The sequence below is a fragment of the Amia ocellicauda genome, chromosome 15 (assembly GCF_036373705.1).
Source record: "Amia ocellicauda isolate fAmiCal2 chromosome 15, fAmiCal2.hap1, whole genome shotgun sequence".
In the NCBI taxonomy this organism is placed as follows: Eukaryota; Metazoa; Chordata; class Actinopteri; order Amiiformes; family Amiidae; genus Amia; species Amia ocellicauda.
The window spans coordinates 9,561,287-9,585,816 of record NC_089864.1 but is presented as its reverse complement, the minus strand read 5'-3'; the positions used below and the strand labels follow the sequence as shown (position 1 = coordinate 9,585,816).

General features: G+C 38.3%; 2 protein-coding genes across 9 annotated transcripts in view; both read right to left on the bottom strand.

Annotated features, from left to right (window-relative positions):
• The window catches only part of immp2l (inner mitochondrial membrane peptidase subunit 2), a 273,233-nt gene extending 264,313 nt beyond the window's left edge, over positions 1-8,920 (bottom strand). For 2 of the 3 annotated variants that reach the window (XM_066724069.1, XM_066724071.1), the window contains exon 1: positions 8,861-8,920. The gene's annotated coding sequence lies outside the window, so the exon portion shown is untranslated. The other variant, XM_066724070.1, reaches the window with a different exon arrangement.
• A 9,480-nt stretch (positions 8,921-18,400) lies between these two features.
• Positions 18,401-24,530, bottom strand: part of LOC136771338 (dedicator of cytokinesis protein 4) — a 96,858-nt gene continuing 90,728 nt past the window's right edge. For 4 of the 6 annotated variants that reach the window (XM_066723571.1, XM_066723572.1, XM_066723573.1 and 1 more), the window contains 4 exons: positions 24,165-24,237; positions 22,320-22,439; positions 21,357-21,418; positions 18,401-19,589 (listed from right to left, as the gene is read on the bottom strand). In XM_066723571.1, the coding sequence (XP_066579668.1) occupies positions 19,158-19,589; positions 21,357-21,418; positions 22,320-22,439; positions 24,165-24,237 (687 nt within the window). In that variant the 3' untranslated portion in view covers positions 18,401-19,157. The remainder of the gene's footprint in view (positions 19,590-21,356; positions 21,419-22,319; positions 22,440-24,164; positions 24,238-24,530) is intronic. The other 2 variants (XM_066723575.1, XM_066723577.1) reach the window with 1 other exon arrangement.

Below are 24,530 nucleotides of genomic sequence, written 5' to 3'. Positions count from 1 at the left end.
AGATGCCTGCTGCAGAACTTAAGAAACATCTTAAACATCTTCTTAAACATCCTCAAAAACAGTAAGTAAAAAGCAAAGTGAATTTGCATCGGACTAATGAAACTAAGCACATTCAAAGTAATGTATTGTGATGATCACATTACATCTGCGAAAACAACTTAATTCCTTTACCACTGTTTCCTACTGTTACTCATTCATTAGTGCAGTATACATCATCGAGGTCAATCAGCCAGCACTTAAATGATTATCAGCACGTTGTCATCTCGTACTGTGCACACATTACACAAACACACAGCAACTCCTGAAACTTGTTTTTCTTTTAGCATTTGCAGAGCAGAACATCGAGTAAAGGTTTGAATGTCCTGATAAACTGAACATCACTGATGTAAACTAATCCTGGATGTTAATGCCCGTGGATATCTACAGTTCCCAACCAGGTACCTATAATACATTTCATTACATTAGCAGGCATGTTCATTGTTTATCACTGACCTAGAAAACGCATCACTTGTCATTTTCTCATTCCTAACTATTCACTGTTGCTTCTATTACATGTGGGTGGTGTCGACACCCACATATGAACACTGCTGGGTTTTACACCAATTTCAAGGTGACAGGTATTCAAGTGATAAAATAATTTCACTTGTAAAAATGTAACTGTACCTGACTTTGGCACAGTTCCCCCTCTGGACTAAAAAGGCAAACACTCCACCAGAGTGCAAATTTAAAGCTAGAAACATGTCTATACATCTTTAAAAATAAAGCAATCCAAACGGGAGCCTGACTCACTGTGTACCAATGAAAGAACGCAAACTCCCAGCTCTTGATTCTAACAACATACTCTGGCCATCTAAATCAATGAGACAACTGTTTTCATATTAAAAATCTTTACCTACCATTGGTAATCCTGTCTTGTTTAAGAATTATTTAATTTAAGGCAGTGAGCAACTTAGGCACTGTTGACAGTAAACAAGAAAAATATCCAAAATTGCAAGATAGAAGGCACTATCTATTGAACTAGAAATACCAATTCAAGAGTAAACTGGGTGCACATGACTAGAAACTAACAGCCCATTGAAAAAAGGGTGTAGTAATTGTGGGGTGTGATGTATATGAGTGTAAAGTATGAGATTAATATCAAGCAAAAAAAATGTTGTTTTTACAATGGTTTTAAATCTTTTGACCTTTCCGGAATTTGCAAACATAAATGTCACACAATGTAGAAGAAATAAGAACACAACAGATAAAGATATTCATAGACAGGGAGCTGATGTGACAACAACAGCCGTGTCAACCCAGCCAAACACTTTTCATTAATCAGTGGTTGCTTCATTACAACTCCTCCCTCCCACTGCTGTTGTATGTGTAATTGGTTAGGTGCCGACTCAATGTCCCTGTAAGCCAGATGACACACAAGGTTAAGTCAGTAATGTTTCATCTCTGAGGTGCAGTGATCAAATCAGCCCAAGGTCACAAACTCAAGCCCTCCTTGAGAAGGAGTTTAGAGTAGCAATACACGTGCCGGTCCTCTTGTACATGATCATAAAATGAGAGGTAAAGCATTGATGTTTGAGGTGAACTTCAGGAGGCGGTGGTACCAGAAAGAATGCCAAACAGCTAACTTGGTAAATAAAAGAGTCAAAATAAAACATAAATAACATCAATTTTGTTTGTTTTTAAGGCATTTTGAGACGTTCAGTTAATTAAAACATCCTCCTAAACAAATCCTTTTCCAACACTACAAAGGTGGATGGGAAGAGGAGGATGGCCTATAGTTGTGTCTGTGTATTGCAGAGATATCCTGACAATTAAAAACACCCCAGGCTACTCCAATGCCGTGTGCGAATATGCCCGAGGTAACATGCAGTTTAATCCCGCTATATTTTCATCGGAGCTCTTCAACCATCATCTAAACAGCCAGGGCTGCGAGACAGAACCTGTAATTTATGGATGTTAAGCAGCAAAACAAGTCGCTTTGACCCAGCTTGAGATATGTCATTGAGCACATTTCATTACGGGGGGAAAATGCATACATATTTTGTCTATTTGCTCTGATGCTAATAACCCTCCTGACGTGTGTTTGTTTTCCATCATTGTAGTGGCAAATGGTTTCAAATCGCAATGCTTCAATTAGTCTGAAGCTCACTGGTGCCTTTTTGCTACAAACTCATTTCCAGTGATGTATGACTAAGAAGTAGTCTTCCTGTGGTGTTACTAGATTACTTGCTGAAGCATAATATATTAGTTGTCTTTACATTTTGTCACTTGACTTTTAACCATTTCAAGGCGTCGGAACACTCTGCAATTCCCCTACCAAATAGAAATGTACAGGAATGTTTTTTGTCTGTTTGGTTTAATTTTTTTAATATAATACATAAAATAGTCATAGCTTCCTTCTGTTGAATTTGTTGAGCAGAGATGACAAAAGCATCCTATCCTGAAACTATCAAAAAACTATCCTGACAGGAAGCTTTATTTCATATTCTTTGTCTCGGTTTTATACAACCCTAACCCAATACATGAAGCTTCAAGAGTATTTCTTGTTAAAGAAAGAAGAATGCTTGCATTATTTTTCCACACAATCCTAGGTTAGAGGCTCCAATCAAAGCTTGAACAGTCATTCTTTTGAACATGAAATGTAGGCCTACTGATTTTAACGTATTGCGGTTATTAGGCTGAAAGCTCCTCTTATAAATAGACATCCTCCCCAGTAGTAAAATTCTCATTCACCTGTGTCGCTATTTATGCAAAATCAATTCCAGGAACCTGTTACCCATAATGATACTGGCAAACACTTAAATGATATTTGCAGTGGGTATATACTAGCCACAGTCATTACTGCAACAATGTAACAGCATTGTGTATTTATTACACTTGTGGTAACAATAAATCCACAAAGCCTGAATATAACAATAACACAATCGCTTTAATAAATAATTATGATTATTATTATGACTATTTTAATGGACCTGTAAATACATGCACAGATATCTAACTTTGAAGGTATCATTTTCCTCATACAAATTAAAATAAGAAAGACCTTAAAAGATTTAAATCATAGGAACCTCTCCTGATTATCTTGAACGGTTCACATGACAGATTCATATATAAGTGTCACAAATATTCACGCCCGTTTGCAGTACTTTGTGCACCCTCCCCGTCACAAGGACAACAGAGGCGTCTTCTATGTTGTTGTGAGAGGTTGGTGAACATATTGGAAGGGGATCTTTGACAATTCCTCCACACAGATTATTTTAAGATCCTGCAGAGACTGTGGTCCTTGGATTCTTCTTTGCCTCCCAAACCATCTGCCTCACTGTGCATGAGACCACGATGCACTGGACTCCTGTACTGGTCTGAACTTCTTAATTACTGATCTATAGTGGAAAGTGGTATCTTTAGTTATTTCTGTACTTGTTTGTCACCACATCCTGACTTGTGAAGGTCAATGACCCTTCGTTGTGTTTCTTCTGAGAATTCTTTGCCTGTCCCCTGATGATGGATGGATTTTAAATATGTGTTACCTGATTTTTATACCCCAGTGAATAAGGAAGCGATGGGAGGCCACAATACAGTTCTCTAAGAATGAGATTAACTTTAAAAAGTAGCATGTTACAGCAGATTTATTTTTGTTGAATTTCATTTAACAAAATAATTCGGAGTGTGACTAACTGGAGTGTAATGTGAGACGCACATCTTTCTACAGGGGGAAAAAACGTAGGCCTACTTGTTACACAAACTCTTTTCTCTGAGCAGTAGGTGTTAGCATAAAATAAGATAATTTTCCCAATTTTTGAGCAAACAATATAGCTCATTACCTGTATTGTTCATTTTATACAGTATTTACATAATTACTGTATGTATTACGTATGCATTTGTGTGCATGAAGTTTTAACACCTGTGATTTATGTTCAGTTAAGTAGGCCAATGTGATTTTTCTTCACTGCCAAACTCTTATCCTAGTGGGAATTAAGCTATATTTTTCTTTGTTTGTTTTACAATGCAATGCATAGAGAAGTAGAAGATTAAAAATGTGTATGGCAGGCAGGATGTGAAATAATTAAAAACATCTAGGCCTATCCTCTATGTCCTCAACGCCACCAGCTTGACAAAAGCACTTAAATCTTAATAATAGCCGAGACCTCCCTCAACAGGTGCATCAGGAATGTCTGGAGCCGTCTCAAGTGTGGAGCTATAATCCTGGATAAATGCGTCTGCCTAATAAATAAATAGCTATTTAAAAATGTGTTTATTTTTGAGCTTATCCTACGTGGCTTGATAGCTTGTTCCAGATCCCCACAACTCCTTGTATTTTTAGCAGAATGTACACTTAGTGGACCACCAAGGGCCATATATTCAAAAAGCTTGTGCTGTTGTGTAAACATATATTTGTCCCATTTAATGAAAAAATAAAAAACCTGAGTGGGGGAGTAACATAAAACTTTCATGACTGTTTCACAGTCTGTAATTAGCACTAATCTTAGACTACCTAAGGCCAGCACTAATCTCTCTCCCCAAGGCCACCCCAAGATGTTTCCACCCTTTCAATCAACATCATCTGCAAACCTAATGACACGGGCTGGGATTGAACTGGCGAATCTCAGCTCATAGGGCTTTTACCAACCGAGCCACACAGCGTCTCTGTCTTTTAGAATAGGGGGAAGGTAAATTTAACATGACAGTATAGTTTAATGAATATGGGCCCCAGACTCATACACCCTAATTACCAAGTCTAGTCTTGCACAGGGTTGCATGCTCTGTAAAGCATTTTGAATAAGAGCACAAGGAGCTGAAGAGAAGGGAGTAATGTGTGTAGGTTGTGGACCCAATGGTCCTTAGTCAAAAGAGTGTTTAGCTCCCAAAGCCTGTCCAAAACTTAATTCTAAACTAATGACTAAGCAGTGAAACATGAAAAATGAAATTGCTGAAAGCCTCGTATGAATTATGTAAATACAACTGCTTTTGAAAAACCATAGATGCGCCTGATTTTCAAATAACAAGTGTTCAATGTCTTTTCTCTAATATTTCAACATGCGTTTCTGTTTCATGCTTTGCCTTGTTTTTTTCAGCCCTACATTTAGTTCTTACATAATTCTAAAATGGTTTTCTGATACCATGCCACCTTTCCTGTTGGCATATGTGGCTTCTATAGCAAAGGAGGATTTGGATTGAGGAGGATTTTTCGACTCCGATTAACACTGTCAAATTACACCAACTGTAGCAATTATGTTTAAATCTGCCAACTGAAGTGTGCAATCCTGTAGCATATGTTGCCTCTGGCATTTAATAAATGTTACACACCAGATATGACAGTTACGCTTCATAAAACATCCCATAATGCACGTCACAATACAATATTCTTTGAGCAATAACTTTTTTATAACTTTGCACATCATGAAAGTGACAGAATACAGTTCCTCAACCTTATTCCCAAATACGTATTGCAGTTACCTGTTTTATTGTACTTGCTGGAGTTCATGATTCCAATACTTATTGTATTATTTTATCTCTAAAATGTTTAAATTATAGCACACTCTTAATAGTCCAATGTTCTAAAACGTGACACTACACTCACCTAAAGGATTATTAGGAACACCTGTTCAATTTCTCATTAATGCAATTATCTAACCAACCAATCACATGGCAGTTGCTTCAATGCATTTAGGGGTGTGGTCCTGGTCAAGACAATCTCCTGAACTCCAAACTGAATGTCTGAATGGGAAAGAAAGGTGATTTAAGCAATTTTGAGCGTGGCATGGTTGTTGGTGCCAGACGGGCCGGTCTGAGTATTTCACAATCTGCTCAGTTACTGGGATTTTCTCGCACAACCATTTCTAGGGTTTACAAAGAATGGTGTGAAAAGGGAAAAACATCCAGTATGCGGCAGTCCTGTGGGCGAAAATGCCTTGTTGATGCTAGAGGTCAGAGGAGAATGGGCCGACTGATTCAAGCTGATAGAAGAGCAACTTTGACTGAAATAACCACTCGTTACAACCGAGGTATGCAGCAAAGCATTTGTGAAGCCACAACACGTACAACCTTGAGGCGGATGGGCTACAACAGCAGAAGACCCCACCGGGTACCACTCATCTCCACTACAAATGGGAAAAAGAGGCTACAATTTGCACAAGCTCACCAAAATTGGACAGTTGAAGACTGGAAAAATGTTGCCTGGTCTGATGAGTCTCGATTTCTGTTGAGACATTCAGATGGTAGAGTCAGAATTTGGCGTAAACAGAATGAGAACATGGATCCATCATGCCTTGTTACCACTGTGCAGGCTGGTGGTGGTGGTGTAATGGTGTGGGGGATGTTTTCTTGGCACACTTTAGGCCCCTTAGTGCCAATTGGGCATCGTTTAAATGCCACGGCCTACCTGAGCATTGTTTCTGACCATGTCCATCCCTTTATGACCACCATGTACCCATCCTCTGATGGCTACTTCCAGCAGGATAATGCACCATGTCACAAAGGTCGAATCATTTCAAATTGGTTTCTTGAACATGACAATGAGTTCACTGTACTAAACTGGCCTCCACAGTCACCAGATCTCAACCCAATAGAGCATCTTTGGGATGTGGTGGAACGGGAGCTTCGTGCCCTGGATGTGCATCCCACAAATCTCCATCAACTGCAAGATGCTATCCTATCAATATGGGCCAACATTTCTACAGAATGCTTTCAGCACCTTGTTGAATCAATGCCACGTAGAATTAAGGCAGTTCTGAGGGCGAAAGGGGGTCAAACACAGTATTAGTATGGTGTTCCTAATAATCCTTTAGGTGAGTGTATATAATAAGTTGAAAGTCTATGTATATAAACATAGAGAAACAAAACAAAACAAAGAGAAACTAGAAGTAGATAAAGTACTTTTTAAAAGCAAAACAATATAATATTGAAGCAGCGTTTCAGACTGGAAAAGCATAAAAGGTCTAGGTCTACTTCTTATATAACGTTTAAGCTATTTAGAATTTCTACAAAATACTGTTCTAGGGTAAATCAATATTTACAAACGCCTGTTGTTATGTAGGTCTGGCATAAAGAAACATCACAGTCAAAAAGCTAAATAAGTTTGAGTGGTTCTACTTCTAGGCCTAAAATATGTATTTGTTTTACTGTAATTCAACATGTTACTTGCTGTGTATGTGATCAGGAGAAATTCAATGTTGTTTCTGCTTTGTTTCTTTGTTCAGAAAGCTAATTGTCACGGACACATCTGAGCAATAAAATCATGGTCACAACAAAAATGCATTTAAAAAAACAGGTAGTGCTTAAATATATGAAATTGCCATTTAATAGTTGGTATAAATGATTAGTAAACAAAATGGGCTAAAAATTCAAATATCAGTTCTGTTTCTTAATCTATGTATGACATTAAAAGTATTGATCAAAGGAAATTATTTATCAGTTTTTGTCAGTATATTTGCTGCTTTCTTGGTCTGTTCCCTGTCTTCCCTGTGTGCCATCTTTACTGTTAAAAAATGGCTGATGATATCCACTCCCTACAGGACAGGATTCCCTGTGAAGACATTTTGTAAAATATTCTCATCTTTTTCAACTTTTTAGAGCGGTTCACTTCAATGGATAGACATTTATACATCAGTATCCTCGAACAGCCACACTATCATTGCTCTACAGCTCTCTTTACAGTCATTATTTGTTTCTGTTTAATGGAGCTTGCTCATTTTGGGCGATTCTTTCACCTTAAAGAACAAAAGCTGACTGTTGTTATAATTTTGGTGCACTTGAATATAAACCTATTAAAAACACCTCGTCTGCCTACTTCAAACATTACTTTCCTATATAAACTAATTTCAACTAAATAAATGTAATATTGTTTGGCGAACAAATATAATGTAGTCATATACATATATGTCAATACTGTAGATTTAGTGATCTTTGATCTTGTATCAATGATACATCACCAGGGTGTGTGACAATGAGATTACCTACCCATCGTATTTTTCCCTACAAGTATACATTTAAAGGACTAAAAGGAATCTGGGTAGCAGTATTGCAGAAGTGTCTGTAGTAGTTATGTTATGTTACAGGTCATTGTGCAATTGCAATAAGTCAACACTACCATATGCGTATTATTCAGGGAGAAAAAACTTTATTTAGTCATTTATTTAAAATAGTCAGCATAATCAAATGGTCCATTAGTTAGAAACAGCCCTGAAAGTTTCAGGAAACGATTTTAGAGGAATAGTCAACGTCAACAATCACAGACAACACAGGTTAACGCAAAATAATAATATGCCAAGAGAAATTAAAACATGCAAGTACAGGGAAACGCAATTGCAACAACACATTTGTTTCGGTTTTCAATCAAATGTCGGGGATACATTTGTAACAGACCGTGCAGTCAAGTCCAGCATGAAGAGACCAGACAGCGAGGATAGCTTTAGTCTGTGCGACTCTGAAGGCAACTATTTGACAAGTGTAACACAACACGGCTGCACTGCAAACACTGCAATGTGTACAAGTGGGCAAACCGACAGACCGGCGCATGCATTACCGACACCCACACAACTTTCTCCCCAGGCTTTGGCCTACCCTGAAAACCACCCTATTGAACGAAGGCACTTACGGTGGCTCCCTGCAATAAAAAGCATGCACAGCCGCACACCCCGGACTCGCACAGAGAGAGCGCAACCGCGCAGGCGCCGAACCTCTGCTGTCACTCTAACTGCGTCTGCGCGGCATTCTGTCGGTCGCGCATGACGTATGTGCACACAGACATGCGCCTCCGCGGGCAGTGCATGCTCAACTGCCACACATTATAAATCTGGTGCTTTTAGAGGACATCTTCCCACTGTGCTCAATCCGTCCGTGCTGTCCCTGCCTGTGTCTCACTCACCACTGTGTGCTGCGTGGGCTCTGACCTTCCTCCGCCACGACCGTGTGCACGCAGGCCGCCCCCGGGTCCTCACGCGGGTCGCGTTTCTGTGTAATTTAAAAGTGACGTCACGTTCGAAGAACGATCCCTGGCTTTACTGCAACAAATTACATTGTTGTGATTGAGAATAGCCAATAATACAGGTTACAATGAGTAAGGACTGTGTTGTGGTAGGTAGTACTTTTAGTCTCTCTACATCTTTAAATATGCATTCAATACACTATTTCATATATCATCATCGACCACATCAAACCAGAGGAGCTTTTCCAGATCAGCAGGGACACACGCACCCGGGGACACAAATGGAAATTGGGCTTCAAGGCATTCAGGACAGAAAACAGGAGACACTTCTTTACACAGAGAGGCGTCACAATCTGAAACAAACTCCCCAGCGATGTGGCTGAAGTGACAATGTGGGAACATTTAAAAACAGACTGGATAGGATCCTTGGATCACTTAGTTATTAATGGACACCAAACGAGCACGATGGGGTGAATGGCCTCCTCTCGTTTGGACACTTTCTTATGTTCTTATATTGTCTATATTTCACTTTATATAAATAAGCAGTAGTATCACCAGTGTTTGTCTGGTTGGGGGGGACCAGTCTCGTGTCTTTATTTTCTTGTTGTAGTTATTTTTTTTCTTCACACTGATTTCTGGAGGTGCTGGGCTTTTTGTAGGGCATCTCCTAGTTCCCTCACTGCAGAGAATATGTCGCACCCCTCCAGACACTGGCCGTGCTCCTGCACTCTCCGTCTGAGCAAACACAGGGAGCAGAAAATGCAGGGCTGCTAAAGCGGGAAGTAAGCACCTCCTGCTTCTGATGTCCCTTTGTTGGTGTGAGGACATTTCAAGTGGGAGAGCTTGCAAATCATTATGCATGCATTCATGTAATATGTCATGGCAATCAAGAAATAAATATGCTTCGAGGACTCGTGTTCTCATTACTATAAATGTGTCCTCCATGTTACGAAATTAAAAGATAAGAAACCTGAACAGTCTCAAGTGCTCAGCTAATACGGGCCCGAGATGAAAACCCAATTCCCATGTAGCATGCACTCTTAATTCAAATACAACTGATTCGTGTTATGTGTGAAATTCATTTTGCAATTGTGATGATGTCCCAAGATGCTATTTGCTGTCCTTGTTAGCAAAGGTTGAAGGCAAAATCAGCTTTATTGGGCTCAAGGCCTCAAAAGAGCATTGCAATTTTTTAATATCAATGCAATTGCATATTGCAGACGGCTACATATTATGTGTGTGTGAATATATATATATATATCATCACCAGCCCAGTCTTCCCAAGGTGATTCCACTCGTTTCAATCTACATAATCTCTTTTCCAGGTGATACCAGCAAGGCTTGTGATCTCATCTTCCCAACGTCTATGTTTTCTTCTTTTTTGTTTTTTTTTGTCTCATGGGATCCACGCCATAGCTTCTTTATCTGTTCTTTTTCCAATACATCCAGATTTTTGCCATTATAACATTGTGTATGAATGTAAGACGGGAATAAAGTTCACCCGCACAGAATACTAAAATCTAAATTCCTTCTCATTACATTTCTCTCTGAGGATTTCTGCCCACGTTGGACTGTGTCCAGTTCATAGAGCCCTGGATCACTGTAAGGTGTCCCTTCTTATAAGGCTCTATAATATGATTTCTAAAAGTTATTCCCAACTGATCATACAGTCAAATCCAAAACCATTCTCCCTAAACTACACAAAACTAGATGAAAAATAGGTCAAAATTACATTGTTATAGTAAATCTAAAGGGAATAAATCACAGTGGTATAACAGTAGAACACCATACAACATATGTAATACCTTTAACAGTTTAATTGCATCCCTAATGTCAGGGAAAGTGCCACCTGGTTTCGACCTCTACAAATACTCACTAAAAAAACAAACAAACATTTTAAGAACTGTAATAATCCTAAATGATGCAATTAGTGTGTAGATGATGAGTAATGTATAGTTATATATTATTTACATACAACTTTAACTAGAGAAGATTAAAATAAAATGAACACAATGAAAGCTAACAGCTGTTTATATGCTGTGACAAATAATAGTCAAATGTACAATGCAATGTGTATTTAACCTCTGGTAGATTGTAGTGGTTTTGTTATCACTGGATTTAATTGGTTTGGATACCATGTGTTGTGCAAGCAGAACCTTCAGTTTCCATCCATAATATCGACGTAGACTTCTAAGAGTAAAATCAGTCTTCAGAACTATTCAAAATTCTATGGTAAACGCATACATTTTAGAGAAAAAAGCAATATACATATAGTAAATTAGACTTTATGTAAGCTAAACCCAGAGTCTTTAGAGAAATCAAGCTGAGGACTCCAATTTCACAGTAGGAACCAACAATAGTGCTGCATTAATGATGCTCAGAGCTGACAGATCAACATGAAAAATTGACTGACTTTCCACGTGACTTATATTTTCACTCAAAACATCTACAATGAGTAAACAATTATTGACTCCACACATTCAAGTCCTTAAGAAACCCCATCATATATACATCATATGCCACTTGATATCACACGATCCTGCTTTCATTCGCAGTCATTACTTTCAATACAAAACGATTTTATCTATGTGAGTTATACCAGCCCACATTGGTACACAAACCTGGCATTGTGCCCCCTGCTGGTAGAGAGGTGTATTTATTTTCTGTATACAGACAAAAGACCTCCAAATTTAGGTTGCACGGTGTACGCCAGCCTAGTGCAACATATATCATTTTCACTGTAGTGGGGAGAGCAGGGCACGACAAACGGTCCTTTAGCCGGCATGGGCAATCTCTTCGTGTTTGTATGCTCATGGATAAGCTCTACTTAAGTGGGGAGAGTGTGTAATGAACTCCCCCGCAGCTGGGTAATGCATCAGCATGTCTGTCACTCTGCTCACAGAGACTCGGCTCTTTTAGGTATGCAGGTGGCACTTCCAATTTGGAATCTGACAATCCCTGTTCAATTCCGCCTCAATCCCTTTAATATGAAGCTAAGGATGTTGATGCACCCTCCCCATGCCTCACAGCCGTTGTTAGGCCGGTACTGAAAGAAAAAAATGAATTACTTGGTTGCTTTTTGGTTGATGATTTGCTAGTACAACCTTGATTTTAAGAATGATTGTTTTTAAAAGAAGATTTTAAATAATGAATCTTAATTGTTTTTAAAGATTTAGTTGTTTTTAAATCACACTGTTTAGGGTTTTTTAGGTATAGTTTTGTTATATTTTGTTGTCAGATACATTGACCGTTTTGGGTTTAATTTAAAATGCATTGGACTTTTTTTGTTTGTTTTTTATTTTTTCCTTTTTAATTGTTTTTTTAATTTGTTCAATGCATTTTCAGTTATTTACAATGTATCTGACTCTTTTGTTGGTGTGCAATTTTTTGCTTTTATCACGTTTTGTTTATTTGATTTGAGCACGTTTATTTTAAAGTTAATTGTTTTAGTTTTGTTAAAATCACAAAGATTTTAAAATTTTTAAGTGATTTTAAGGATTGGTATTTTAACGATTTTAATCATAAGTATTAAATATTGAATTGTTTTTATTTCATGCAATGTAAAATACTTCAACCCAATAAACAGTATTCCACTTACAACTGGCCAAGAAAGAGAGGCCACACTATGAGAAGGGCTGGACTTTTCATGAACCCTTCTTGATTATATATATATAATATATATATATATATATATAATTTCAAACTGCAATTATACTAAGGTTATGTCTGAATAGGGCTTTATTTTTGCCATCCTCACATTGATTTTATGTAACATGGGCCAATTTCTAAAATTTCTTAAAGATTATGAGCAGGAATTAAGTGTAAATATCTCCGCACTTATCTCTGCGCTTTGATTAATATAAATACGCAGGCTTGGAATTACGTTTTAGCTAAAAAATAGAGCTGCGGAGAAGCATTGTTCAAGCTTTGGCTGCAGTGTCGAAATACAAGTTCTTTATAGTCTCCTAACCTAACAGTGCTGAAAAATGAGGGATAATGAAGCCACTTAATGAAGTATGCTAAAATAAATTTGTAACTTAATGGGTAAAGCAGGTAAAGCAATCCTTCCTTATTATGGGGTTTGGCTATTTCAATCTATCTCAGAATTAGAAATGAAAATTCATTAAAGTTTGGTATGCAAGACTGTAACTAATAGTGGCAGAGCTCAGGCTGAAGAGAAAAGAGACACAGAGGTGGAAGGAAAAAAAAATATTGAACAGTATATGCAAGGGGCCTTGGACAGCGATTTGCTTTTATGGTGAAGATGAGAAAACTGAAAGTGAAGGATATATAATAAAAAGCTGCATACTGGGGATTACTTGGACAGAATACTGTGGAATCGAAAATCAGGATCGGGATTTTTGATGGAAAGTTGACCAATTTTTATTTATTTTCTCTAAGTAAATTCTGTTATATTGATGCCCTATAAGTGAAGGATACAAAAATGTCATTTGTATTATTGCGGTGTTTCGAGCTTCTTCCCCAGAGAGTTGTGGGTAATATTATACTCACACAAAATGGTGGTTTTATGAAAAAGTCTGAGAAACCAGAATTGAGGCATTTCGCATGCAAAACATGTTAATCAATTTATGGATCAAGTTTCCAAGAATCGGTGCCCATTTCCAATTAATTGGTGCATGAATACCCCAGGAATAACACCTGAATACCGCATGCACTTCTTTTAAGTTCGGCTGCGCGTCACATGTATATCAGGGTTAGGGAATTAAATTTAGGGACACTTTCAGATTCCTGTTGAATACATGTAAGGCACATTGAAACACATGTATTTTGAACAGTCCTTCCTCTTCAGTAATACCAGGGAGATGTGCAAACATAAATGCAGAGAAATGCTCTAATGCGGTACAAAGCTAAATTCTCACCGTCTCCAGTCTTCCAATCATTTCAGCTCACAATTATGAATACTAATAGGTGTAATTCACTGATTAGTCGGACAAGTTTAAGACTTCCCTCCAGGCCTGTGTGGGTACTGTCTCCTGAATGAAGTATGTGTTTTTTTTCATTTTTTTTTTTTTTTATCACCACTTGCTAAAGACATTGCAAATATTTTAAATTATGTTCAATAACGCAAATTAAATAATTTAATTGAGAGCTTAAGCTGGAAAAAAAAGAGACTTGAAGAGGAGGTCGCCCTTGGGAACTGGAGTTTGACTCTCTTGCCCTCATGTGTGATGTGTTTGAGGGGGAAGAAAAAGTGTAATCCATGACTTTTTTTTTATGAAGCGGATATAAAATGCAATTTATGTTCTTTTGTTGACACTGAACTCAGTAATACATTCACTCTCCAGAAAAATCCAAGAGATTATGTCCCACTGGCTCTGGTCATTAGGTAAAGCATGCCTAAAGAGACAGAGTCCAGCCTGTCTCTGAAATAAAAGCCTTGGGGTTTCCAATCCTGGGTAATTACTTCAGTAGGAGGTATTACTGCTTAAATTATGCATGTTTCTCTGCCGCCTTCTTAATGCTAATAAATGCAACGGGAAAAAAGTGAGAGTAAAACCAAATTCAATCTGATGAAAATAGATTAAATTATTCTATCAAAGGATAGAATTAAGTGAAAGGAACATTTAATTAGAAATGGGGAAAAAACAAACAGTTTTAAATAATTATGTTAAAATCATCAATACTAAGTTAGCTTCCGGAACACATTCTCAGTCATTCTGGGAGGCACTGCAAGTTGGGAAAGTTAATAAACTGTGATGTAATTAATGACCTTTAAATCACTAAATTGACTGTCAGGCTGGGTGTTTCTTTAAACTCACAGTTATTTAATTAAAATCAGAGTAGATTTTATACCTTCATTTCCCATGTTTTATGAGCCTTTATAGCAAAGCACAGTTGAATAGAAGCATCACAACAAGAAGTCAACAACATTAAACAGCAGGTATCAAAGGAAAGCGTTTTTGCACACCAGTTATTACTGATGTGTACATGAAGTCAATTTTTTTACATTAGCGGATAGTGATTAGGTATAATGAGTAATGATAACTACTTATGTTTTATATAAACTACTAAAGACTTCATGTATTTATATTTACATCACTATCAGCATCACTTATTTCTCTTTCTATATCCATCACACATCCAGCAAGCCCGCGCCTCTTTCTTATTTTTAATGAACATTTTGAAAACCTTGTTTCAACAGCAGTGGAAATTATAATCAGCTTCAAGGTGCACCTAGGCTCTACAAAGTTCACACTCCGAGTCTCCGGCACAGATCAACACACTAAATCTGAAATGAGCTGCAAGGTACCTCGGCATACAGAGGAGGGAGAGAAGCAGCTTAAATTAAAAAGATTTCTATTGAGTGGGATAAAAGTTTGATCCCAGAAGAGATTCCCTCTACCCCCAGTTTCGACTTGGTGAAAGCCAGTGTTGTTTACTGTGGGGGTGAACAGTGTACAGGATATATATTGGTATACAACTGTAACTTCAGGAAAACTGCGACTATTATCTTTAAAGCTAGACTATTCAAAATGTACTGAAGGGCATAGGCATCACTAGTAGGTAGGCTTCCTTACAATTATGATTATAATTCAATACAAGTCCATTGAGGTGACCTTTGTCAATTGTGGTCGTCGTCTGGAGAGGACTGCACAGGAACGGGTCTGACTTTTCACATCTGTCCCTTTCGAAGGAACTCCTGACACAAGAAAACCTACATGGTATTTTGACAAGATTGCCCCATGGATATACTATGCCTTTATATTGCTTTGGTTTGCATCATGGTTTACTACACCTTTACTATCCTTTTCCAGGCTTGACCATGCTTTCACCTTCCTACAATCTACTGTTTTAACCATGGCATGTTACCATTCATGAATTCTGCTGCATCTCTCTTCTTTTGTTATAACTTATAACTTTTGTTATAAGAGTCTGATGCTTTGGAGTGTAGCTTGAAAGAGCTAATGGATGGATGTTACAGCCAACCTGTCGGTGTAAATAAACTGAATCACTTTGATCTAATACAGATCTATAAACTGACAAGATTGTAGCTACATCTCTCATCCTAGGAAGAACAGTATTAACAGGTAGATGGGTTAAGTGGGAGAGCGTTAGGTTTGTCTATACCTATATATCCTTTGTCTATAGGATATAAGAAACAACAGCATAGTTTGTATTTCTGCACCACCTTGGTTTATATATTGCTAAAGGCATACGTTTGATCTCAGGTTAAATGAAAAACAAAAACAAGATCAATAATAAAAACAATCCCAGAATTCACAAATAGCCTTGTCTGTGGTTTCAGATACTGCAGTTTTGGTGGCAGAGCCGGTGCCACACAGTAAACGTTTTTTTAAGTCCTCGCCTCGCTCACTCCAGTTCTCCCACCAGCTCCCTCTCCTCGGGACCGCCAGAAATTGTGTGTCCATCAGATAAGGATTTTTTTAGTTTTCCAAAAGATATAAACAGTCGGTGCACAAGTGGGCCACATCCTTGCAGGCTGTTGAAGCTCTCCAGCCTTTTGCTTTTTTTTTGCCTTATCTCTGCTCTGCAAATGTAGATAAGACTGTAAATGTATTTGTAAAAATCCACAGCGCTGAAAGAAAACACACGTCTTGTACAATAAATATAGCATGTTCTAGTTTTATGTAATTACTCGTGAGATTTCGTTTTGAGTAGAACAATAAACACACTGAAGTCTTTTGAATTGTTCAACTCTGCAGCGTGATTAGTGTACTACTACTGGAGATTAAATGCCTATGCTAATATTGCATGTACGCACTCTTTTTCCCCCCTCCCTGAAGAGATGTAGCCAGCAATCTGTACCAGTCAGCTCACAAACCACCCTGAACTGAACAACCAACTCTCCACGAGTTCCCCGTTTCACAGGAGCCGCCATTAACTGACTCAGAAAGGCACATGCGTGGGCAGCAGCATCTCTGATAGAGTAGCTCTTCTAATGACTAAAGTGCCCATGGAAATCAATTACTGACGTGAATATAGTGTACTTGGGAATAAGAAAGCTTGAAGTGGAATCATTAGTCATTATTTTTCAAGTGGTATATACTGAATATATAGACGCACAAACACGCACGCACGCAGCGCATGTTTTTTATAAAGACATTTACATTTGGAATTCGTGGAGCCGAAACCTAAAAAGAATAAGAAATAAGCACTTCATCTTGCAATTACCCTGCCTGGGGTTAAGTAAGCAACTGCTCATTAATATAATTGATTTATCTGCCGTCTCTGGGTGTAATTTGCGCTTCTTGACTCCCTGGATTTCTTGGAACACATCTCCATGAAATCATGCACCATTTCAGTTATAGTTTTGAATTATAGGGGTTAATTTTATTTTTGTTTCGTTCTTTAAAGTCAGGTTTTTCTGTCCAATTAAACATTTTTTCAAAGACAATTCTGTGCATCAAAAAACATAAAAATTAAAACACGTACATATATTCCTACAGTGTGCAGTCACCAAAAATAAACATGTCTTTTAGTGGTAAAGTAACACTGACCGAAACTATGCGTAACACTATTTGTACAACAGCTTCTACAGCCAATGAAAAGAAATCGATTTTCTACAATCGCAATATAGTGCCATCATATCAAACTGATACCATCTCTAATAAAATAAAAAATCCTTTTAAAAAGATTTTTTTATTTATGCAAAGAATACAATAATGAAATATTATTTTATGTAAAACCTTTCCTTGTCCAAAACCTTTTTAAATGGGGTTGTTACTTATGTAAACACGTCAGGTGCAGTTAAAATGTTCCTTTGAATTCTCTACACTTACTAGAACATATAAATATTTAACATTTATAATTATAATTTGTTCTTGCAACATTCAAAGCTGTAAATTCAATATGGCTACATTTTGTTAAAAACACATTATGTACAAGAATTGTAATACATAAAGTATTTGGCATACTTACAACAATCTCATTATGTAATTTACAATTTCACAAGAACTGATTCATGTAAATATTTAATCCCCATTTGACAAAAAAGAAGAGAAAAGAAAAACTAAACCCATACAAAAAGTGAAACATATAAAGAATGCTGTAGTTAATATTGAAAAAAACTGGTCACTTTGAGTTAAGCAATCAATATACACAGTCCATTGAAATATTAAAAAAGTTTGCACACAATAAAATGCTTTCCAACCACGACTTCTTGGGTCCCCACTATGCATATACTGTAAAACAAATTCAATTACAGTATATTCTGTCAGCAATATTTCTTTCAGTCCAAAAAATATGAAAAATAGTTTGAAAAATGTACTGTACAAACATGTAGCTAAACATTGCTTTACGTAAAAGGTCGACAAAAGCTCTGCAAATCGAGTGTTTGAGTCTTAAGGAATACAAGCCCCGTCTGAAGGGGGCTTTGGCAGCCTAGGAGGATTTTAACTACTGAAAAAGAGTACATTTCTTCATAATTCATATTTGCAAATATGAAGTTGTTATTTCAAAGAGACTGCTCCACCGGAGAGTTAATTGTTAAGTAGCATGTGGTTAACTGTAATACCCATTTGTGCTTCGTCTAAATTACCTCAGTTCAGGACTACAGTACTTATATTGCTTTATACAGGCCTCATGCAATCAGAAAGCCAATGTTTTAAGTTTGCTTTTACATACACAAAATGGAAAAGCACATCTCACTGAGCACAGTAAAAGTTAAATTGTACTTCAGTCGAACACTTGCAAATACTAGAGTCTAACGTTCCAGTTCACAGAAAAGCAGAAATGTTCCTTTGGCACAATACTTGGAAAACCCCACAGAGCTAATGTATAGCTAATTTTCAGGCAAGAGGATTCTTAGATACTATGCTATACTGAAAAACATAAGAAACTCCTAGCACCTTTTAGCTGTCTATTAAACTGTGACTTAACTGTGTTTCCAGTGATTTGCAGGACTTGCTGCAACAAAGAAAGAAGAGGAAAAAAGAAACCTCACTGTTAGAAAACCGTTCTTTAAGTATTTAAGGCAAAAAAACCCTGTTATTTTATTTCCTTAGTACATATTATGATTTAACACCTAGTAAAAATTAAGATATCCACATATCTTTGTTGTTTTCTTGTAATTGCAGTTCATGTTTGTATTGTGAAACGTGAAACAGCAAGATTTAAAGATGCTGTGAAATGAATGTCCTCACTTGATAACTTAGCAAAGTTTTTTGTTCTTCCCTCCCCTCCCCTGGAACCTTGGGATTACCAAAACAAAAAGTGTAAGAGTGCAAAATGCGTCTTCGCCGCGCCCGGAGCCTCGCTATAGCTGGGACACTTTCCTGGGCAGCGGCCGGGGCCGTGGGCCTTGCTCGCTCGCTCGCCTGCCTTCGCTCTCCAGTTTGCCAGAGCGGAGCTGGTGGGGTTTGGGCGGGAGGGCCGGGGGGTCGGAGCTCACGGGGACGGAGAGGCTGTGAGGTAGAGGCACGGGCCGCCGGGAGTTTGTGCGCTCGTACACGCTGTACGGCGGGGGCGTCTTGTTCTCCCTCCTCGTGAGTTCGTCCGAGCCGCTGGACGTGGACGTCGTCAGCATGTGTTCGCTCGGCTGGGCTTCGGTGCCGGACGTCTCCGACACGCTGCAGCGGCTGAGGGAGGAAATCCCGCTGCTGTAGCTTCCTGACAGGACCGGAGAATTGGAGACCAACCCAGAAGACTGGCACTCAGTTGGAGACGGTGTGAAGGACTGGATGGAGGTCTGTGTTACATAAACAACAACAGATATCGGATAAATCATCACATATTTCAAAAATGCATCAAACCACAGCTTGTATGCCACTTCTTTTCTCTTACACAAATGTTGTTTACTGACTTGACAACATCAAATACAATAAAATGTGGATAAAATACTGTGCGTACGTATATCATATATATAACTATAAATATATATAACTTTTTTTTTTTTTACAGTGCATCAAAAACTGACTCAATTAACAGGATCACAACTGCATTTTCTTGTTAAATCACCTTTAGTTTGAGTTACACCGGCAAGGGAATTAACACGTTTGGAGGCAACTGTACACAAACACACAGCCACGGATGACTGCACATCATTTGCAAATAATGAGAAAATATAATGATTGTGGCAAACAATGCTCTTATTTACATAAAGTGTCGACGTAAAGAATGCAATAAAATGCAAATCTGTGACAAAAGTATACATATTCATTATACACATTCAAAGTCACCTTAGATGATGTACATTACAGAAATTGTCTCATAAAATTAAACTTTTAATATCTGTGTTATGGAAAACAATATTTGTTGGCTTTTCAAAGCATGCCAGTTTTAATGTGCTCAGATTCACATGAGTCTCACTTTATGGAGTAAGAGTTCATTCTGGTTATGCAGACGTTATTTCTAAAGCTGCAATATTTAGAGCTGTATAGTTTTTCTAGCTATTAGACATACAAATGCATTTGTTGCCAAAAAACAAACAAAAATAATGCATCAATACCATCTTGTATGGCAAAGGTAAACATTTGAAGCTATGTATTACTGTGCCCTCTACTGTTCAGAAGACAAAATAGCTGATTATCTGTATTACTACCAGGCATAGCAGGATTTGCATCATGGGTAATGTACAGCCCAATTACAGCCACCTGAACTAAGTTAGAGAATGAGGAGTAGATGAGGACCACACCCTGGCAGATCTAGTAGCCGACAACAACATCAACATCAGCAGCATGAACTGTAGAGGAGGAGACACACGTGGGCTAATAAAGTGACACAGAACCAGGACAAACCCTCCCCTACTGCATCTGTGGGAATGTGCATCTCATGTCCTGTTGCATGTCCGGGCAGTTAAGGCCATTGTGGCATGTGTGCAGTTTAATAACGGTGTGCGTAACGCTCCGCCGCTGGCTCAGTTCCTCATGGATGGCTTGTGAACCGGTCCGTGATACGAGCGTGTATCGAGGGCTACACTGGTGACATCGGAAGTACTAACAAGTCATCTGAGAGGACATTGAGACCTTCCTGCTGGGCCGTGGGATTCGTTGAATGCTTCTTTGCGACTCATATACCTATCTTTTCTTCCATGTAACATCACATCACTTCAATTGTCACAGCACACAGACTCAGGGACTAATATGTGAACCACCGGGCAATTATCCATGAGCGTTATCCAATCCCCTGGACACCTGAACGAACGGAGATGCTCGGCAGGGTTTGCAACACAGCTTTAATACTCTTTACCGCTTCATGCTAAGCCCTTACAGGACTGATTCCGGGATTCACCACTGGGATCTTAGCTCAGCTGTGGTGGGGAAAAAACAGGCCAAGAATTCGGCTTACATGCCACAGTCTAGGCCAGGAACAATCTCTTCTTGAGCTTCCTGCCGAGAGACACACTCAAGAGACCGGGGATGCGGTGATCGAGTAGGGAGGGACGCTTTCCTCCTGACCTTGAGTGCAAAGAACAGGACAACAGAACGCAGAGCTAGAAAAATGAAGGGTGCCAAACCTTTTGCGGCGATCTGGGGGTGGGGACCGGAGACAGCGGCCTCATGTTCCTGGCAGGGGAGCCTATTTTCACCAAAGAAGGAAGAACATTAAAGGCAATGATGTCAAACCACAAAGGCATTTTCTTGCATACTACTTTGTTGACAGGGTAAATAATCAAGACTTATTGAAATGCTGTGCAGCTGTTTTCAAATCAAATCAAACGAGAGTATAGTTAGATTGTATTTAATGACTGTGTTATAGCTGTGAATGGATGTATTTATGAAAGAGTCAAAGCATTATTGGGATGCTGCTCCACCTTCCAGTTTGAAATATCCCCTGTGCCCGGGTGCCCAAAACATGACTCTTCTCAGATCTGACACTGAGAGGTTACGGCTCTAGGGGACCTCTCAGATGTTTCATTCCACCATAAATGTTGAAGTTTCTCCTGATTTTGGATTTAATGAGTCCTTGAGGTAGTCAAGAGATAACAGGGTACAAACTGACTAGGAATACTGATTGGAAATAACTGCTCTGGGATTACAATTGTATTGTCTAGAGGAAAGGAAAGATTTTCAATATATTGCCCTCAAATTCATCTGTTTGAAATGCTTTAGTCTTCACCCTTAATCTATTTATATTCAAGGCACTGATCTCACACCTTGCTGACATGATTTTGTATTTAGTTTTTTAACAAAATGTTTTTAAATCTCTGAGCTGGATATAGATACTTCTGCGACACTGTAAAGCTTGATGCAAATTCACTTACTATGTTTGCACTTTGGAACATTGACTGGAATGCATAACAGTTCCATGCGTTAGACTTAAAAACAAGTATTTAAATTAACAGATGCTGTGCAAGATGGAGTTAATGAGAAGAGGTTGCATAGGTGAGTGAAGCAGAATAAGAGAATAAACCAATTAGTAAAAGTAACGGTAGAAAAGGTTAGCATTTATTCTTTTGCCTTTTCGTAGTTGTTTTTACCTTGGTGTTGAGGCCTAGGTGGTACAGGTGGGGATACCAACTTCCCAACAGTTTCTGAAAATTGTGTGTTAGCTTCTTTACCACTGTCTAGACTCCAGCTACTCGGGGTGGGGTTCACTACTTTAATATACAAAAAATACAGCAGTAAATCTCATGACCTTGCGTATCAAAGTAAAATCAATTCATCCAGTTAATCAATTCAATCAATTATCTAACAGCTAAAAAATAAAAATACATTAAGAAAGCTTCACCAAAATTGTTCTCAGTAACACAGTAAGTCAGAGCTTCGTCTGGCAGCAGAGTAAAGTCAGATCAGATCAGAAATTGATATTCTTAGATATTCATTCAATGACAGGATTCGACTTCAGCCACACCTATGAAGCATTTGTTCTTTAACAAAGTGTGGAAAGGGTATACTGTACTGCAAGCATTTTCTGTATACGCGTGAGTATATTATATGTACACACACACACAGTTGGTGTGCTCTAATTGCTATTATGTTATTGGGGTTTTGTATACAGTTAGGTCCATAAATATATTTGTGCGCCACCACAATGGATTTGAATGGATTTAAAAGGAAACAATCAAGATGTGCTTTAAGTGTAGACTTTCATCTTTAATTTGAGGGCAGTTACATCCAAACTGGGTGAATGGTGTAGGAATTACACCCATTTTTATGTGCCCCCCCCCCCCCAATTTTAGGGGCTCAAAAGTATTTGGACAAACTAACATAATCATTAATTAAATTGTGAGGTTCAATACTTGGTTGCAAATCCTTTGCAGTCAATGACTGCCTGAAGTCTGGAACCCATAGACATCAGCAGATGCTGGGTTTCTTCCCTGGTGATGCTCTGCCAGGCCTGCACTGCAGCTGTCTTTAGTTCCTGCTTGTTCTTGGGGCATTTTGCCTACTAAAGATGAAAGTCTGCACTTAAACCACATCTTGATCGCTCTAGTTTCAAATCCATTGTGTACAGAGCCAACATGATGACAACTGTGTCACTGTCCAAATATTTATGGACCTAACTGTATATCTGTAGATCACTGAATGTTAGTGTTTGTTAAATGTCATTTTCCATGTAATTCACTTTGGATAACAATGTATAGGAAATAATTGACTACCAATTATAATAATAATAATAATAAAAACTATTTAAAATATTTTTTGTGGAAATTACCACACAATTGAGGTATAAACTAATTTGAAAATAAAAAATATCACCATTACAACCTCCACACAACACAGGACCTCTGGGGGTCGCAGCAGAGGGAGGCTTGTGCCAATACTTTTGATGATAAATTGTGTGTACGAGGGGCAGGCAACTCCTGTCCCTGAGGGCTGGATTGCTAGGGGTTTCATTGGTACCTTTCAATTAACAACTGATAATTGCCTGAAATAAACAGGTGATTTGTTTTCTTCCCTTAATAATGAATGAGTAATTAAGAAAATAAGAAATCACTTTGGCCCTCGAGGACTGCCGTCCGGCTTCTCCTGGTGTAAACAAATATTTACAAAGATAGAACAAACACACACACGCACACACAGGTATAGTTGCTAAAACAAGGCACATATCTGTCAGAGTTAGCAACGTTAGCAACGCTTCTGAAAGCCAGACATCATATATCCACATACATACAAATATATAAATAATTGATTTCAATTTTTCCCCCTTGTGTGAGTGTGAGTCATTAGCATACACCAGAGAGACGCATAACAGAGCTAAATGTATTCTTGCCTCTCCCTGATGTCTCCTGAAATCCCCAGGTAATCTCCCTCAAATCAGTCCTACACAGTTGGGCTGTCTGATGGTACTTTTTAAACAATTCAGTTTAAAAGTGCCCTACCTTTCTCTGGTGTGGAAAGATTTGGATCACTCCTCGGCAGGGAGTTCTCTCCTATCTGATGAGTGATCATTCTCTGGAAAACAGTCGAGACGATTATGACAACTGCTATGTCTGTCACTGAACTAATTTGCACACATATGGGTTTGTATTTGTACTTAAGCATGTGGAGTAAAACAAAAACAAATTATACACACACACACAAACACAATTCAATTCCAGAAACACATGCTTCACAGGATTATCAATATGAGACACTGTTTTATCTGTAAAACTAAAAACCAGTGTCTAATTATTTGATTTTAGATTGGCATATTTCTTCCATCAACATGTAAACATCCCTGATTAAGCACACAGTAAAAACGCAGC